Source organism: Lissotriton helveticus, chromosome 9 (assembly GCF_964261635.1).
Source record: "Lissotriton helveticus chromosome 9, aLisHel1.1, whole genome shotgun sequence".
Lineage (NCBI taxonomy): Eukaryota > Metazoa > Chordata > Amphibia > Caudata > Salamandridae > Lissotriton > Lissotriton helveticus.
In genome coordinates this window covers 31537082-31554752 of record NC_136070.1, presented here as the reverse complement: position 1 = coordinate 31554752, position 17671 = coordinate 31537082, and the positions used below count along the sequence as shown (strand labels likewise).

At 47.9% G+C, this 17671-nt stretch overlaps 1 protein-coding gene across 1 annotated transcript in view; it reads left to right on the top strand.

Annotated features, from left to right (window-relative positions):
• SCFD1 (sec1 family domain containing 1) overlaps nucleotides 1–17671 on the top strand; it is a 459613-nt gene that overhangs the window by 210947 nt on the left and 230995 nt on the right. The window contains exon 14 of the mRNA XM_078659415.1: nucleotides 5597–5678. Within this exon, the coding sequence (XP_078515541.1) occupies nucleotides 5597–5678 (82 nt within the window). The remainder of the gene's footprint in view (nucleotides 1–5596; nucleotides 5679–17671) is intronic.

The following is a 17671-nucleotide window of genomic DNA, read 5'->3' as shown; positions in this document are numbered from 1 at the left end:
ACATCTGTTACTCCTCCAGGAGGAAGTCCAAACCTTATTTCGGAAAGGTGCGATAGAGGTGGTTCCAGAGCAGGAAAGGGGTCAGGGATGCTATTCCCGGTATTTCCTGATTCCCAAGAAGGATGGCAGGCTTCGTCCAATCCTGGATCTCAGGATCTTGAATTTTTATCTAAAGCAGGAGAAGTTCAAGATGCTCACCCTTGCTCAGGTTCTTCAGGCGCTGCAAGAAGAAGACTGGATGGTGTCACTCGACTTGCAGGATGCGTATTTTCATATTCCGATCCTGAAGTCGCACAGGAGGTATCTCCGTTTTACGGTGGGATCGCAGCACTACCAGTTTGCGGTCCTTCCGTTTGGACTTACTACTGCACCTCGGGTCTTCACCAAGGTGATGGCAGTGGTGGCGGCGCATCTCAGAAGATCGGGGATTCCTGTATTCCCGTATCTGGACGATTGGCTGATCAAAGCCGAATCGTCAGAGACTGTGCTTCATCATCTGCAGGAGACAACCCAGTTGTTGTACAGGTTGGGTTTTTCGATAAACGTGCCCAAATCTCACCTGGTGCCCTCCCAGCGCAACCTGTTCATAGGTGCTGTACTGGACACAACTGTATGTCGTGCATTCCCTCCCCCTCAAAGGATTCGCGACATACAGGAAATGATTCCTTTATTCTACAATGGAGCGGTCGTTCCAGTCCTGAAGGTCCTTCGCCTGCTCGGTCTGATGGCTTCTTGTATTCTGTTGGTCAACCATGCACGCTGGCACATGAGGGCGCTCCAGTGGTGCCTCCGCAGGCAGTGGTATCAGCACAACGGAGATCTCAGGGAGTCAGTGAGGATCTCCAGAGAAACTGCAGCGGATCTGTCTTGGTGGGGCGTGGAAGGCAATCTGTCTCAAGGAAAGCCTTTCCATCTGCCTCCATCGGTGGCCACAGTGATAACGGATGCATCCACTCTAGGGTGGGGTGCTCATCTGGGGGATCTGGAGGTCAAAGGTCTTTGGTCTCCAGAGGAAAGGTTGCTTCACATCAACCTTCTAGAGTTGCGGGCGATACGTTTGGCGCTCAAGGCTTTCCCCCCTTCCCTTCGCGGTCAGTCAGTCCAAGTCCTGACGGACAACACGACCGCGATGTGGTACATCAACAAGCAGGGAGGAGTGGGGTCGCAGTGTCTTTGCAGAGAGGCTCTGCGTCTTTGGTCCTGGGTTCAGGACCATCAGATTTGTCTGATGGCAAATCATCTGGCCGGAGTGTTGAACGTTCGTGCAGACAGTCTCAGTCGGCAGTTCTCTGCCGACCACGAGTGGAGGCTTCACCCGGATGTGGTTCACGACATCTTTCGGATGTGGGGGACTCCTCGGGTGGACCTGTTCGCCACTCACGAGAATGCTCACTGCCCGTCATTCTGCAGTCTCCAGTATCCGATGCAAGGAGCCTTGGGGGACGCGTTTCAGTTGAGTTGGAGAGGTCAACTCCTTTACGCGTTTCCTCCCATACCCTTGATTCCTCGGGTTCTGAGGAAGATTCGACAAGACCGGGCCCAAGTCATATTGGTCGCCCCGGATTGGCCAAGAAGGGTGTGGTATACAGATCTTCTCCACCTCTCCTCTCACCCGCCGCTCCGTCTCCCTCTCAGGGCAGACCTCCTCTCTCAGATGGAGGGGCAGGTTCTACACCCCCACCTCCAGACATTGCACCTTCATGCCTGGAGATTGAACGGGGCAACCTGAGTTCTTTTTCCCTCCCACCTGACGTTGTGGATGTCATCTTGTCAGCCAGGCGTGACTCCACTAAGTCCATCTATTCTTATAGATGGGCGAAATTTGTCTCGTGGTGTGGGGAAAAATCTATTGACCCTTTGAGAGCCCATTTGTCTGACGTTCTCCAGTTTGCCCTTTCTCTGGCTCAGCAGGGTCTTGCTGTTGCTACGGTGAAAGGTTATCTTTCTGCGCTGTCAGCTTTTATCTGTTTGCCTGACCAGCCCTCTCTTTTTAAATCACCTGTGGTTTTAAGGTTTTTTAAGGGCCTCACTAATAAGTTTCCTCCTACCCCTTTTATTGTGCCTTAGTGGGACTTGAATCTGGTATTGACCTTTTTGATGGGTGCTCCTTTTGAGCCTCTCCATAAATGTCCCATGAGGCTTCTTACCCTGAAAACAGTCTTCCTTGTTGCAATAACTTCGGCAAGGAGGGTAAGTGAGCTTCAAGCTCTTAGTTCCAAGCCCTCTTTCTTGACCATTCATGCTGATCGAATGGTTCTCAGGACCAGGGCTGCTTTTCTGCCTAAGGTGGTAACTCCCTTCCACCTGGGACAGTCTATTACTTTACCTACCTTTTATCCTCCCCCTCACCCTTCTAAGGAGGAAGAGAGACTGCACCGTCTGGACCCTAAGAGGGCGGTGTCCTTTTACTTGGACAGATCCAAGGACTTTCGTTTGGAAGACCAGCTCTTCATTGGGTTTGCTGGCTGCAAGAAAGGAAGAGCGGTCCATAAAAGAACTTTATCGAGATGGATCGTCCTCTGCATAAAGATCTGCTACTCTTTGGCTGGTAAGGAACCTCCAGAGGGTATAAGGGCTCATTCTACAAGGGCTAAGTCTTCTACCTCAGCATTGGCTAGAGGTGTTCCTGTTGAGGATATTTGTAGAGCGGCAACTTGGTCTTCCCTCCACACTTTCGCGAAGCATTACTGCTTGGATTCCGAGGTGAGGAGGGACGGTCATTTTGCTCGCTCTGTCCTTCAGGATTTCCTGGTTTAGAAGAGTGGACACCCTCCTCCGGGAGTGGGGACTGCTGTGGGACTCTATTCACAAGGTGAGGAATCCACACGGCAGATGTATCTATCAGAAGAACAAGTTACTTACCTTCGGTAACGCTTTTTCTGGTAGATACATTATCTGCCTGTGTATTCCTCACTGACCCACCCGCCTCCCCGTTGTCCACTCTTCTTTACCAGAGTTACTGTAATGTAATGTATATATATTATGTTGTCAGGGAAATGTTTCACTTGCTTTCCTGCATTTGCTTAACACTGTGTGTTTTGCCTTGAGTTTTGTGTACTGTGTATACTTTGTATATTTCCACTGTCATTGGTTCGTCCGTGTGCCTCGATGGCACGGAAAAAAGGGCGGAACTGATGTCATCACGCCGGCGTGGGCCTATTGCAGGCGTCGGTGACGTCAGCGGAGTCGCGAGCGAGGTCGTGTCTCTATGACGTCAGAGTCCACGTCGGCGCGAGGCTACAAAAAGAATTTCCGAATGTTGCTGACGCAAGGGGATATTCACAATGTGAGGAATCCACAGGCAGATATTGTATCTACCAGAAAAAGCGTTACCGAAGGTAAGTAACTTGTTCGTCTGATCCCCTGCTGTAGCGCAGCACCCTTTGTGTCCTGTCTGATCCCCTGCTGTAGCGCAGCACCCTTTGGGTCCTGTCTGATCCCCTGCTGTAGCGCAGCACCCTTTGTGTCCTGTCTGATCCCCTGCTGTAGCGCAGCACCCTTTGTGTCCTGTCTGATCCCCTGCTGTAGCGCAGCACCCTTTGTGTCCTGTCTGATCCCCTGCTGTAGCGCAGCACCCTTTGTGTCCTGTCTGATCCCCTGCTGTAGCGCAGCACCCTTTGTGCCCTGTCAACTCAGTATGCCTTGTCTGATCCCCTGCTGTGCTGCAATACTCAGTATGCCTTGTCTGATCCCCTGCTGTGCTGCAATACTCAGTATGCCTTGTCTGATCCCCTGTTGTGGTGCAGCACCAGTATGTCCTGTCTGACTCCCGCAGGACTCCTCAATGTAATAATGTATTTGAACTAGGGGTGGGCGGAACTCATGGAGTTTCGCTCTGCGTAGGTACATAAAAGCTCAGCAAGATTCCGTGGTGTTCCACAAGTGGGCGTAATTGGCAAGTCACACTGATTTTTAACGCTGGAAGCTTCTTACACACGGCACTGCTGAGGGTGCTCCTTCTTCGCTGCCACTGAGCAGATTTTCTACTTGAGCAGCAGCTTTCTCACAGAGAGCGGTCACGGCGGCCTGCGACCGCCTATGTTGAGAAGATCTCACCGGTGCTGCCGTCTGCCCGAAAATCACCCTAGGGGTGACAAACTCTGCCACACTGCGTTTGGCGGAGTTTTGCCAGATCTTCGTGTTACAAGCATAATACAGAGTAGGCAGAACTCTGCGAACTCCACCGGCAGAGCGGAATTTATCGCCCACCCCTAATTTAATCCCCTTGCACCATTGTGTCCTACCCTCTTCCTATGTACAGGAACAGTCACTGAATTAAATCATTTAGTCAGGGTTACTTTTGAAGACTTGTAACAATCGACCTTAAGTGACTTCATCCAGTGTTTCTAGTGACTTTCAATTCACTTGTTGATGGAGGTATCATGTGCCCCTTAGGCCACTACTTTTGTAGATTAAGTAAATTAAGCTCTTTCTTTATTTACTAGGACTTGTATATGTTTTCCGCAATTCCGCCTACCCCGTCAAATTTCAAAGTTGCTCATGGGTTTACAATAATCTATACATCCAACAATGTTATTTCAATCCAGAGTTATATGCAAAATATCAACTTTTATTTATTCAAACAAAGAACTTTTCATTCTTCTATTTCTATTTTTAATATAATTTGTTATATAATACTAAAACAACAAACGTAATCCAATTATTGTACCCATAAACCTAATCAACCTCATCCCCTTAATCCCACGTACACAAACAATATTAAAACCACACGCTACTCTCTCTCTCTCTATCAATCATTCTACATTCTTTCTGCATGTATACAATGCACCTCATCCTATGAAAAACACTAAAAAAAGACAAAATTCCTGGCCCTAGCACTAAACAAGCTATATATTCTCAACACCAAATTATTAATAAATACAACTACTTCACAGTTTGAATGATATTTAAGCACATCTTCTTATTGTCATCTTCAATTTTTTTTTTCCATCAATCAAAACCATAATCAGTGTTGCTAGGTCTCCAGTGCATGTTTCGGAGTAAGACTCCTCTTCAGTGATATACCCTCCTCAGGGCACGCTATATATGTTCATCATTTGAAATGGTGCAAGAGGGACTATGGAGAGGGCAGGAAAGCTCCTACAAAATAAAATAAACAATTCTTTTAAGATAAACTAAAAAAAAAAGAGCTCAAAATAAAAATAAAAATAATCTATCATTTACTAATTCCATATGTGTACTCGGCAAAAATGAATAATTAAAAGTTGATATTTTGTATCTAACTTGGGCGTGACATTGCATTGTTGGATTGTATATATTATTGTAGACCTACAGTCAACTTTAAACTTGTATTTGGGGTGGGGGGGGGGGGGGGCGGGGGGCGGAATTATTCTTGCTTGTATAGTGTCCGGTTCCCCTGGTCCGTTCCCAGTATCGTTTTTGACAGGGACCCTTTTCCCTTTTTTCTTCGATATGTTTTTGCTTGTGACCCTTTGTTGAATATTTTTGGTTTCTTGTTATCGCAAGGAATTTCCAGATTGTCGATACATAGTCTGTTCTCTGTACTTTAGTCAATTAAACCAGCCCATGTGAATAGATCAGCCCTGAATGGTCAGTTTCTTGTTTCTCATTTCAGCTCTCTCCCTGAACTGCTGGAGAAGAAGCGGCTCATTGACCTCCATACAAATGTTGCCACCGCCGTCCTGGAGCATATAAAGGTGAGCCGTGACTGGATAGTGCTTCGATGAGGTCAGAATGAGTGTGCCAGTGACGCCGCTCCTCCCAATGGTAAGGCTGCATAGTGCCGGAGAGAGTTGATTCATAGAACCAGGTATGAATGGGTGTCGTCTGTGAGTGATGGTGTCCTGTTCACTCCATGGCAGTACATTCACTCTTATACTCCCAGGTTTTTCACCTTCAAGTCATTGTTTTAAGGTATTTCATTCTAATTAGTTGAATGAAAGAGAACCAATACTTCTGCACTCAGAATGTTTTAGTTTTTTTGCATCAAATCCCAGGATGAGAATGAGTGCGTCTGAGAAAATGGATTTAGATGTTTACAGTAATCTGAGATCTCAAAGCTAGCAAATTGAGGATTTTGTCAGGGTCTCAAATTAATTTGCGCGGAAACTGGGGGCTGAGAATCAGATTTGCTTGATTATTGCCTCCCTGTACCTGAATTCCCCATTTATGGACCCATTCAGTGTAATCATTTGCTTTCCAACCACAGCGTCATCTTACGTTTTTCCATCAGTGTAATGATCAGAGTATTTATCTTATCTTACTGTTCATCTATTACCACTCTCTATTTATGATTCAGCAGTTTTACTAATGTCCATGCTACACATAGCGTCTACCGCAATCATCAGGCCGGCAAGGAGTTGTTCCGATAGTTAAAACTTTAATGTATGACGACTCACCCCCAGCTACCCCCGCTTCCGCCCAAGGTTAACACTTGTACCATAGAAAGACACAGGATCAGATCTAACATGTTGATGCCATTAGTCTAAGGCACCGAACAGCGTATGCACAACCAGCCTAACATCTAAAAGCCATTTTGTGGCATGAGCTGGGAGATTTTCCTCTGCACAAGACTGAGAAATCCACGACAAAGCAATGTGCTGAATTCACAGGCAAGATTCTGTGCGAAACGGTCCCAGATCATCTTATATGCTTTGAGATTGTTGTCCATTGAGAGAGTATGTGCCATATTGCTTGAGCTGCTACCTTTGGTACCTGGAGACAAGGTTTGAATCCCGCTCTTCGTGCTAGACTCAGCACCGTGTGATTATGTGTAAATCTGTAATCTCCTTGTGCCTAAATGCATGTAAAATGTATTTGTGGAATCCTCACTTGATGCGCAGGATCCAAGATAGCGTCCTAATCCCTCCTGTAATCAATATCACTCTGTTGCTTCACAGCTAGCCTTGTGCTCTATAACTATCAGTACATTCGTGCATACTGAGAAAGTAACCTTTTCTATAGCTAAGATGACCCATAATTTGTTGAACGAGACTTGTAGTTTATGGGCCCCCAAGCCCTGACAGAGGCAGAATTGCCCAAACCGCTGCCACGAGTTCCATATCAAGTTGTTTCCCTCACCGGGAGGTATTAGATCTGGCGAGTGAGAAAGGGTTTTCCAGGAGAACCAGTCCTGGCTCCATGGGCACCTAGGCATCAAAGGCTCTAGTAACTTCTTTTAGGACCCCTTCCCAGTATCTGCTCCGTTTAGAACACGGCCACAATAAACGAAGCAAGGAACCCATAACACCACATTCTCATGGACATCGCTTGTTCCTATTCCAAACTGTGCCATCTCTGCTTGATTTTGTATGCTGGCGAGTACAGCTACAGTTGTGGCAAAACAGCGGCGTCGCACAGCATTTTTGGATGCCCAGACCTGGAAACGATAGAGAGTGGGCATAATTGTGATGGTGCAGTCCTGGCAGTGAGCTGGGCTTACCGGTTGCAAGGATCACAACTTGTTAGCTCCATCACCTCTGTCAGGCAGACGATCGGATTGGAGGTACTGCCCTGAATTTTTAAAAGTATTGAAGATGGCAATATGCATAAATATCTGCCCTGGTCAAGCCTAAATATCGCGGGCTGCTTGGCGGGACTGTGGGATAGGGCCACCTGGGCAGGATGTATGACGGTACAACGCGTGCTTTTACAACGCGTACCGTTACGACGCAGGTTTTACAACGCAAGTCGTTACAACGACTTGCGTTGGGGGGCGCCGGATAGTGAATAGTTTAATTTACTATTCCAACTCCAGTCCCCGTGGATAGTAGGGAAGTTGTTGGATAGTAAATTAAACTATTAACTATCGTAGAGCGCCCTCCAGCGAAAGTCATTGTAATGACTTTCGTTGTTAAACCTGCGTCGTAATGGTACTTCGTTGTAAAGGTTCCGTTGTAAAGGACGTTCCCCACCTGGGCATGGTGCAGGTATATGTACTGTCAGGCGCTGGCATTGGAAGGAGGCTCCCGGGGAAGAAGGGGAACAGTGGGGTTGCCCCCTCCTCTTGGACGCCATGACCCAACAGCAGAGGAAGGTGAGACTCGGCGGACCTGTAATCTCAACCTAATCTGTACAGTATAAAGCAGATTATACACTTCAATGTATTATGGCCTCATTTCAACCCCTGCTTAGACTAATTTGCGTACACCACCATATTAATGAAAGTTGAGGCCCTTTCATGGAGGGTAATATTTCACATCTGACTAGACCTCTAACGACTATAAGACCTTTTTTAGTAAATGGCATTTTTCCAAGGAATTACCTCATTGAAGCCATCTCTAACCTTTACCAGTGTGAATAAACCTGCTTTTTTATGTTTGTGACTGTCAATATATTTATATGAGGGATATTGCAGTTAATGATAATTTGTTATTACCGCTGTGAAAAGAGGCTTTATTGATGGACGGCTGCCAGGAGCAGGGTAATGCCCTGATGGTAGAGATAGAATTGAGGCAGTGCGCACCACAGCGGAGGTTTGAGAAGCACACTTGCTTCGATGCAGAAGACATGCCTAAGGCCCTGTGGAATTTGTAAACTGTTGTGAGCCGGCAGAAGGTTTGATCGCAGTGAGTTCTGGCTGTTTTTCAAGGACCACATTGTTTGTAAACATGATCACAGTTGCCCAATGGACACAGTGGCCAGACAAAAGGTAGCTCTTGGTTCTCAGGTGGAAGTGGCCACTGAAGCGGCTACATGTATCAGGTCGATGGAATCCGTTTGAGAAGTGAAGAACTAGCAAATCTTGCATTCTCCTCACTCAGCGTTTGCAAGCTGTATACTTGTGCTAAATTTCGTGACCATGAGCTATGTGGCCTGACGTCTAAGGAGACTGTTTACACATAGTATATGTGCCTGGGTGTTACTGCTGGCTTGAACGGTAGCTCCTTTGTACGCTGTATAAAAGAGATGTGTAAATGCCTGGTTAATAGAGCTTAGTAGTCCTTGTGGATAAATGGCCACTACCATTTTCATTGAATAGCTGGTTGTGTGGGGCAGGCACCAGTTCGCATGCAGCATATCACAATGAGGAAGACTGACAAAAAACAGGCAAAATTGCAATTTAAAGGAAGGCAGAGAATAGGACAGATGAATGAACCAATTGTAACCTCCGTCCAACACCCTAACTATGGCCAGATTTCTCAATGAAATGAAGAAAAGCCTGCCAACCATTGACTCCCAGATAGACCAGCTAACATTAAGAATGGAACACTTTATAGAAAGGCTGGATAAACACGATACTAGGCTAAGGAGGTGGAATCAACGGTCTTGGCAACTGACAACTCTACCTGCCTCTCTTCCAATACCTTAGCTGCCCTTTCAAAAGAAAGAACTTAAGATAGCATAACCTAAAAATGATGACTTAGAAGGAAGATCATGTTGCAGTAATGTCAGTATTATAGGAGTAGCAGAATCTGAGAAATCAACAATTATGGAAACTTTTGTAAAACATACTGGAATCACTGTTTGGGCATGTGGCGCTCTCAGCAGTTGTTATTGTTGAGAGCGCACATACAACACTGGCACCCAAACCCAGACCCGGGCAGAGCCCTAGTCTGAATATAGCTAATTTGCTTGATTGCAGGGATAGAGATGCCATACTGCACCTCAACAGGGCACAGTTGGATCTCCAATACAAAGGCTCTCCAGATGTGTTCTAGTCAGAACTCACCCCACTTGTGCAAGAGACTAGGAGGTCCTTTTTGGAAGTCAGAAAAACCATTATGCAAACATTCTATCAAATACTGTGTGCTCTTTTTGGAAAATTGAGAGTGAAACATAATGGAAAAGTATATATTTTTCACTCCTCCTGAAGCAGTGATGGGCTTCTTGGAGGCACATTTTAAACCAAGTGCTGGAACGGCCTGAGTTGTTAGCAGTCCAGGCGCTGTCAACAGAAACCAGAGACTTACATCAGCTGGCAGTGACAATGGTTAAATACTGTGTGCTTGCTGTGTGTATAATATGACAATTGTTTTGTAGCTCTCTAAATAGGCTAACTTTTATGTAATTGTAGCTATTAGAACTAGTTATGTGAAAAAGGTAATAATGACGTAGAAGTTTATTGTATGAGTAGATAGGTGAATCACAACCAAGTTACTTATCAGGCTTTGACTCGTACAATTGTATAATAAATACAATAAAATGTCATGTATAATAAAAATTACTGTAGTGGCTTGTGTATAGTCATTGACTCACTTCAACCTCAATCCACTCAATGAGCGTGTGCTGTCAGCAGCCCTCTCGCTTGCTTTTTACAGTTCTTCTAAAATTACTGCACGACAAAGTCTTGACCGACTTATTACTGCATCTCAACCCTCTTGCAGCGCGAGGACCTCCAGCAGCTCTCTCCATATCCATTACAAGATCACCCATGGCGGTCCTACCTGCCTCAAATCTGCCAAGCCATCAAGTGCTGCACCTGACCCTTTCAGCCCTCAAACCATTATTCTTCTCACTATTAATTGTGAATGTCATCTCTGCTTAACTTCTCTTGTCAATTATTCCCTCAAATCCTTTACCTTCTGTTCATGCTTGTAGTTGACTATCCTGCCAACATTATTAAATGAATACACAGCTGACCCTGTAGCCCTTCAAATTTCCTGACTGTATTCCACCTTTGTTTCTTCTTCAAGATACTGATGGCTTCGTCTTGATCTATTTTAACCTGTTCCTTAATTCTAATCATGTACTCAGACCCCTTCAATTTGACTCACTTGGTCTCAACTCTGCAGAAGCCGACCTCTTGAACATTAATTTCATCGGCTCAGCCAATCAGCTTTCACGGACTGCTGAGGTGGAAGTATTGCGATATACCAGGTCTTCTGTGATTGGTACAGGAGGGTATTGGTAGCAATGTGAGTTGCCAGTATTTTGCTCCTTAGTTTTGGAATCTGAAATACTTACTTTTGCTGAGCTTAGCCCACCGCCAAAGTCCAAGTCAGTATTTTGCCATAAAGAAATCTTCGCATTAAGAAGTAGCACGCAGGACTCCTAAGAGGGCTGTGCTGTACATGACATGGATCATGCCTCAACAGCAAAGTGAAGGTGAAAGGAGGGGGCAGATTTGTGCATCTCTGTAATTCCTCTGTTTTACTCCATTGAAATATTACCATGCCTCACTCTGGATTGTACCCCCCCAGCACTTGCACACCCTCAGTTGACCCCCCTGTGCCCCTCCCCTTGGCTCCTTCCATGTCTGTCGTCCAGATGCCCATCAGCAGGCCTAATAGTGCAGCATCCCTCATACAACGAGTACAAGGCTTCATATGTGCTCGTCTCTGGTCCATTCTGGACACCTGGCCTACACCACACTGCATCTCCCTGAGGATTGAGGATTATTACTACAGCAGCACTCCCAGCTAGGGTCCAGGAGAAGGATTAATGTCTGCCGTGGGCCGCCTGTTGCTGGCGCCACCATGGCTCCGGTGACTTGGCACACCACCTCCCTGGTCCCTGGTGCACCCTCCACAGCTGCTTTCCACATCTCACTGGACCCTTCCTGGGCAGAGGAAATCTGCAATTAATCAACTGGCAGATTTCTGGCACGGTAGCCAATGGAGTCACTCCTTGGAAAGCGTACTGACCACGTTTCGAACAAGCAAGCCTTCTTGTGTGAGGTGTGTTGTTGCCCGAAGGGGTTTGTTGATGTGTGGAGTCATCTGATCGTGAAGAGCACTTGATGTGGTGTTCTGTGTGGGCAGCACTGAGTGACATTGCTTTCTGTTACTCTTGGGCTGTCACTCTGGTGTGAGGGGGAAGGTTTCTTTTGGTGCTCACAGATGGATATATTTTGTTTAACAGCACAGACATATGTAAGTTCAGGAGGCATATTGTGCACACACACACTAAAACGTTTCTAACATACATGAAATACCAGTATTTGTAAAGCGCACAGCTACCTCCAAAGTGGTGTCCCGGCGCTGGAAGATTATGCGAGCTATTGCCCATAGTCACATGGTGCTGGGCTGACCTGCCGCCGGAGCCGGGGATCGAACTGTGAACTCCGTAGTCCGGAGTCAATCACCCTGGCCGCTGCGCCACACCTCTTTCACGATAGATGCAAAGATAGTACCATGTCAGTGATCAACACTGTTGCCTCAGTCTCTGGGTACTGGTTGGGTGTCGGGTGTATATTGCTTGTGTCTGAATGAGACTATGATGACCTTTTTTGAAAGTTAATGTTTACAGCTTTGTGAAAGGAGTAGTGTTTTCTGTCATACTGTTGACCATGGTATTCTAGCCACCATGTTCTCTTAGTGCTGTGTTGGGTGTGGTTTGGCTATTTGTTTGAAGATGATTATATACATAGCAGGTGTGTCTGTAGCTACACAGGCTTTGCATACTAATACCATCCAGCATTGATTACAGACATTACTAGTTGCTTTTCTTCAAAGAAGCTTCAAGTCATAAGTTGTAGAGTGACTCTTCCCTTAGTCCATAATATGCCTGCGCATTGACTCTGCCCTTAGATTTATCCCCCCCCCCCCCATCAGGTTCGGACGTGTTGAGTAACGTCTCTGATGAAGGTGCATTTTGCTCGTAGTTACTTTGGGACCTGTTTGTTTGTTGCTTCTGGACGAAAGCTACAATTGCCTTTACTCGGGACTGTGGGGTCGGCTTCATAGACTTCACTCAATCCGGTCTTAATTCATATTTCGAGGACTCTGCCTCAGAGATTGTCGGATGATGGAACAGACTCCTTTTTGATTCTACCCGCTTTGGTACGTTGAATGGTTGAGGTCCTTTCAGCATGAGGTCTGCAACCTCTGCCTCTCCCCTGAACACCACCAGCTCAACTGCAACCTCTGCCTCTCCCCTGAACACCAACAGCTCAACTGCAACCTCTGCCTCTCCCCTGAACACCAACAGCTCAACTGCAACCTCTGCCTCTCTCATAAACACCATGAGTCCAGCTGCAACCTCTGCCTCTCTCCAGAACACCACAAGTCCAGCTGCTACCTCTGCCTCTCTCATGAACACCACAAGTCCAGCTCCAACCTCTGCCTCTCTCCTGAACACGAGTCCAGCTGCAACCTCTGCCTCTCTCATGAACACCATGAGTCCAGCTGCAACCTCTGCCTCTCTCCTGAACACCACAAGTCCAGCTGCAACCTCTGCCTCTCTCCTGAACAACACAAGTCCAGCTGCAACCTCTGCCTCTCTCATGAACACCACAAGTCCAGCTCCAACCTCTGCCTCTCTCCTGAACACGAGTCCAGCTGCAACCTCTGCCTCTCTCATGAACACCACAAGTCCAGCTCCAACCTCTGCCTCTCTCCTGAACACGAGTCCAGCTGCAACCTCTGCCTCCCTCCTGAACACCACAAGTCCAGCTGCAACCTCTGCCTCTGTCCTGAACACCATGAGTCCAGTCGCAACCTCTGCCTCTCTCCTGAACACCACAAGTCCAGCTCCAACCTCTGCCTCTCTCCTGAACACGAGTCCAGCTGCAACCTCTGCCTCTCTCCTGAACACCACAAGTCCAGTCGCAACCTCTGCCTCTCTCCTGAACACCACAAGTCCAGCTTCAACCTCTGCCTCTCCTGAACACGAGTCCAGCTGCAACTTCTGCCTCTCTCCTGAACACCACGAGTCCAGTCGCAACCTCTGCCTCTCTCCTGAACACCACAAGTCCAGCTGCAACCTCTGCCTCTCTCCTGAACACCACAAGTCCAGCTGCAACCTCTGCCTCTGTCCTGAACACCACGAGTCCAGTCGCAACCTCTGCCTCTCTCCTGAACACCACAAGTCCAGCTGCAACCTCTGCCTCTCTCCTGAACACCACAAGTCCAGCTCCAACCTCTGCCTCTCCTGAACACCACGAGTCCAGCTGCAACCTCTGCCTCTCCTGAACACGAGTCCAGCTGCAACCTCTGCCTCTCTCCTGAACACCACGAGTCCAGTCGCAACCTCTGCCTCTCTCCTGAACACCACAAGTTCAGCTGCAACCTCTGCCTCTCTCCTGAACACCACAAGTCCAGCTGCAACCTCTGCCTCTCTCCTGAACACCACGAGTCCAGTCGCAACCTCTGCCTCTCTCCTGAACACCACAAGTCCAGCTCCAACCTCTGCCTCTCCTGAACACCACGAGTCTAGCTGCAACCTCTGCCTCTCTCCTGAACACCACGAGTTCAGTCGCAACCTCTGCCTCTCTCCTGAACACCACAAGTCCAGCTGCAACCTCTGCCTCTCTCCTGAACACCACAAGTCCAGCTGCAACCTCTGCCTCTCTCCTGAACACGAGTCCAGCTGCAACCTCGGCCTCTCTCCTGAACACCACAAGTCCAGCTCCAACCTCTGCCTCTCTCCTGCACACCACGAATCCAGCTGCAACCTCGGCCTCTCTCCTGAACACCACAAGTCCAGCTGCAACCTCTGCCTCTCTCCTAAACACCACGAGTCCAGCTGCAACCTCTGCCTCTCTCCTGAACAACACAAGTCCAGCTGCAACCCCTGCCTCTCTCCTGAACAGCATTAGTCCAGCTGCAACCTCAGCCTCTCCTGAACACCACAAGTCCAGCTGCAACCTCTGCCTCTCTCCTGAACACCACAAGTCCAGCTGCAACCTCTGCCTCTCTCCTGAACACCACTAGTCCAGCTGCAACCTCTGCCTCTCTCCTGAACAACACAAGTCCAGCTGCAACCCCTGCCTCTCTACTGAACAGCATTAGTCCAGCTGCAACCTCAGCCTCTCTCCTGAACACTACGAGTCCAGCTGCAACCTCTGCCTCTCTCCTGAACACCACGAGTCCAGCTGCAACCTCTGCCTCTCTCCTGAACCCCACGAGTCCAGCTGCAACCCCTGCCTCTCTCCTGAACACCATGAGTCCAGCTGCAATGTCTGCCTGTCCTTCCAGTTCAAGAAGACGCTCAGGTACTGGAGAGAGGGGTGCTGGGTGCATTCAAGGCTGCAGCTCGAGTTCCTGTCGGACACTCCAGACCTTTTTGGGACTCAGGATGCCCTCGACATCGAGGAATAAATCTCAGGGCCCTCAGAGGCACCAATTGTGAAACCGCTTTCTCAGGTCTCCATTGGTTGAAGGACAGAATGGCCCTTAAGAGACAAAACATGTGGGACCGCCTACAAAGAAGACTCTGAGGTCTGTGAGTCTTGACTGCGGTCATGGGGTGAAACATTGTCACAAGGTACTATATGGCAGGGAGGAGCACCGCACCTGAGGGAGTCCAACATCCAGCCCGACCCAGCTGAAAAGAAAGCTGCAGGCCCACCGCCACCTTGAGGGCCCGATTGGAGCCATGAACACACCCATCTTGACTAAACCCATTTTGTCTAAAGAGCCCTTAGCCTTCATCTTGAGGCACCCAGCTCAGAACTTTTGGAGTCTCCCATTCTTGAAAGACTGGCAGTGGAGCTCAATGCTATCCGAAAAGCCCTCTTTTCTAATCTGTACCTGGCAAGATCCTGGCGAAGACTCCACAGCAAAAGCCAGTTTCTACGCTTCCTCCGAATCCAAGGAAGAAAAAGCTCCCTTGTAAGGAGAACTCAATTAAGACGCACCTTGTCACCCAGGACACAAAAAGCACAAAGGGTAGATAGCACCTTTTTCGCTTCCACCTCCGCCTACCACCCTAAACTATACCCATACCTCCACCTTCTTCACCACTGCCTCATACACAACTGCCTCCTCCCTCACCTAGGGCTGTCCCACCACTGCCTCCTCCAGAGACTCCCGCGGGGTCTTTTCGCTCCTTCTTAGATTCAGGCAGCCCTTATGGGGATAGGAGAGGGGGGGACACATGATCAGTGCACATCCAGCGGATGATCAGTGGGAGGCCTATAATGTCTGCCCCCCTGAGGATCCCAACATACAGCTGTATGCAGCAAAGCAGTCTCCCTCACATGACACCAGACATATTGCGCTGTAATACCAAGCAAAGCATGTTGTTGAGGAGGAAGACTGTTTCCTGGTTGAGACCCTCCCTAAGAGTGAATGTAGCACTCAGTTCTTTACCTTGCCGAAGGGATTAAGTCAGCCCCTGATAACTTCAAAGACCCTGTCTGGGCCAGGGCAGTTATACCCCCTATCAAAAACCAATAGAAGGCCTCTCCTGAAGACCCACTTTACATCAGGGGATCACGCACTGGTGGTGCATATGGCCAGAAAGAAGACGGCTGCACAGGCCTCACCTCCGGATAAAGAAAGCAAGTGCATGGACACTGCAGTGAAACGGGTCACAGCAGGTGCCACCATGCAGTGGCACATCTCAGACTCCTTGGCGGAATATGATCGTTTTCATTGGAACGGGATTTTTTAATTTTTTTATTTTATTTTTTTATTTTATATAGCGCTGTCAAGACCCAGAGGTAATGGAGCGCTTTACAGTAGAGAATAGCATATAATCAACAAAAGCATGACATATGAAGGGTTTTTGACAATCAACGAGTGTCACAATGGAGGCATCAGTGCAGCATCTCCATGAGGCAAGTACAAGGAGCTTGTTGCAGAGGGAAAAGTGAGCACCTATGCGAATACCACTGCATGCTCCGTAGGCATGCCTGACTCTCTCTATCAGATTTTAAACCAGAGAAGCAACCATAACTCCTCAACATTCCATTCGAGAAGGAACATCTTTTTGACCCGCACGTGGATGAAATGTTGGAGAAAATATATAAAGGCACAGAATTTTCCAAATCTATGGAGGCCCTATAAACAAGCCTCAAGGGGCAATTTTCGTAGGCAACATCCAAGAGCAGCAAAGCCAGGCAAAGGCTCTCAGTACAGACGTGCCAAAGACCGCTATAAACCTTTCACTACCCCAAAAACAACAAGGTATACTCAGGGGGAGGCCGCAGAGGTAACAATGCTAGGGGCAGTTGAAGAGATAGCTCCCCAAAGTGAGACCCTTCCGCTAAATACTGACTCACCCAAGCCCCCCCTCCCTGATCACACAGCACATACAGGGGAGGATAAGGGGTTCCCATCCACAGTGAGTGGAAATCATCTCAGACCAGTGGGTGCTTCTAGTAGTCCAACAGGCCTATTGCCTCGAATTTCCTACCACCTCACCCAACATGTAACCAGGTAAAGTGTATTTAGTGAGGAACATCTCACCCTTCTCCCCCCAAAAATTCAAGACCTCCTTTTAAAGGGCGCCATACAACCGGTGTCCCGACACCAGAGGGGAAAGGGCATATACTCCATGCACTTCCTCTTCCCCGAAAAAGATGGACCACAGCAGCCCATCCTGACCTCAGGCCACTCAGCCAGTTCGTCCTGTTGGATCACTTTCATACCACCACCTTACAGGCCGTCATCCCTTTGCTTCTCCAAAGAGACTTTATGATGGCATTAGACCTCAAGGATGTCTACTTCCACATCCCTATCCATCCAGCACATCACTGGTGCCTCAGTTTGTGGTCAACACTACCAGTTTGTAGTACTATCCTTCGTGATTACTACAGACCCAAGGGCCTTTACCAAATGTCTTGTGGTTGTGGTCACTCACCTCAGAACAGCGGTCAGCCACGACTTCCCTTACCTAAAAGACTTGCTGATGAAGAGAAGCAGCAGGAAGCAATGCCTATCTCACACACAGACAGCACTCTGCCTTTTACACCATATAGGATTTACCCTTGAATGTAAAGCTATCCCTTCTGTAACCTCAGCAGCTCCAAACTGTTCTTACGGTCAATGCTGAACGTTGTCATAGGGAAGGCTTACTCCAA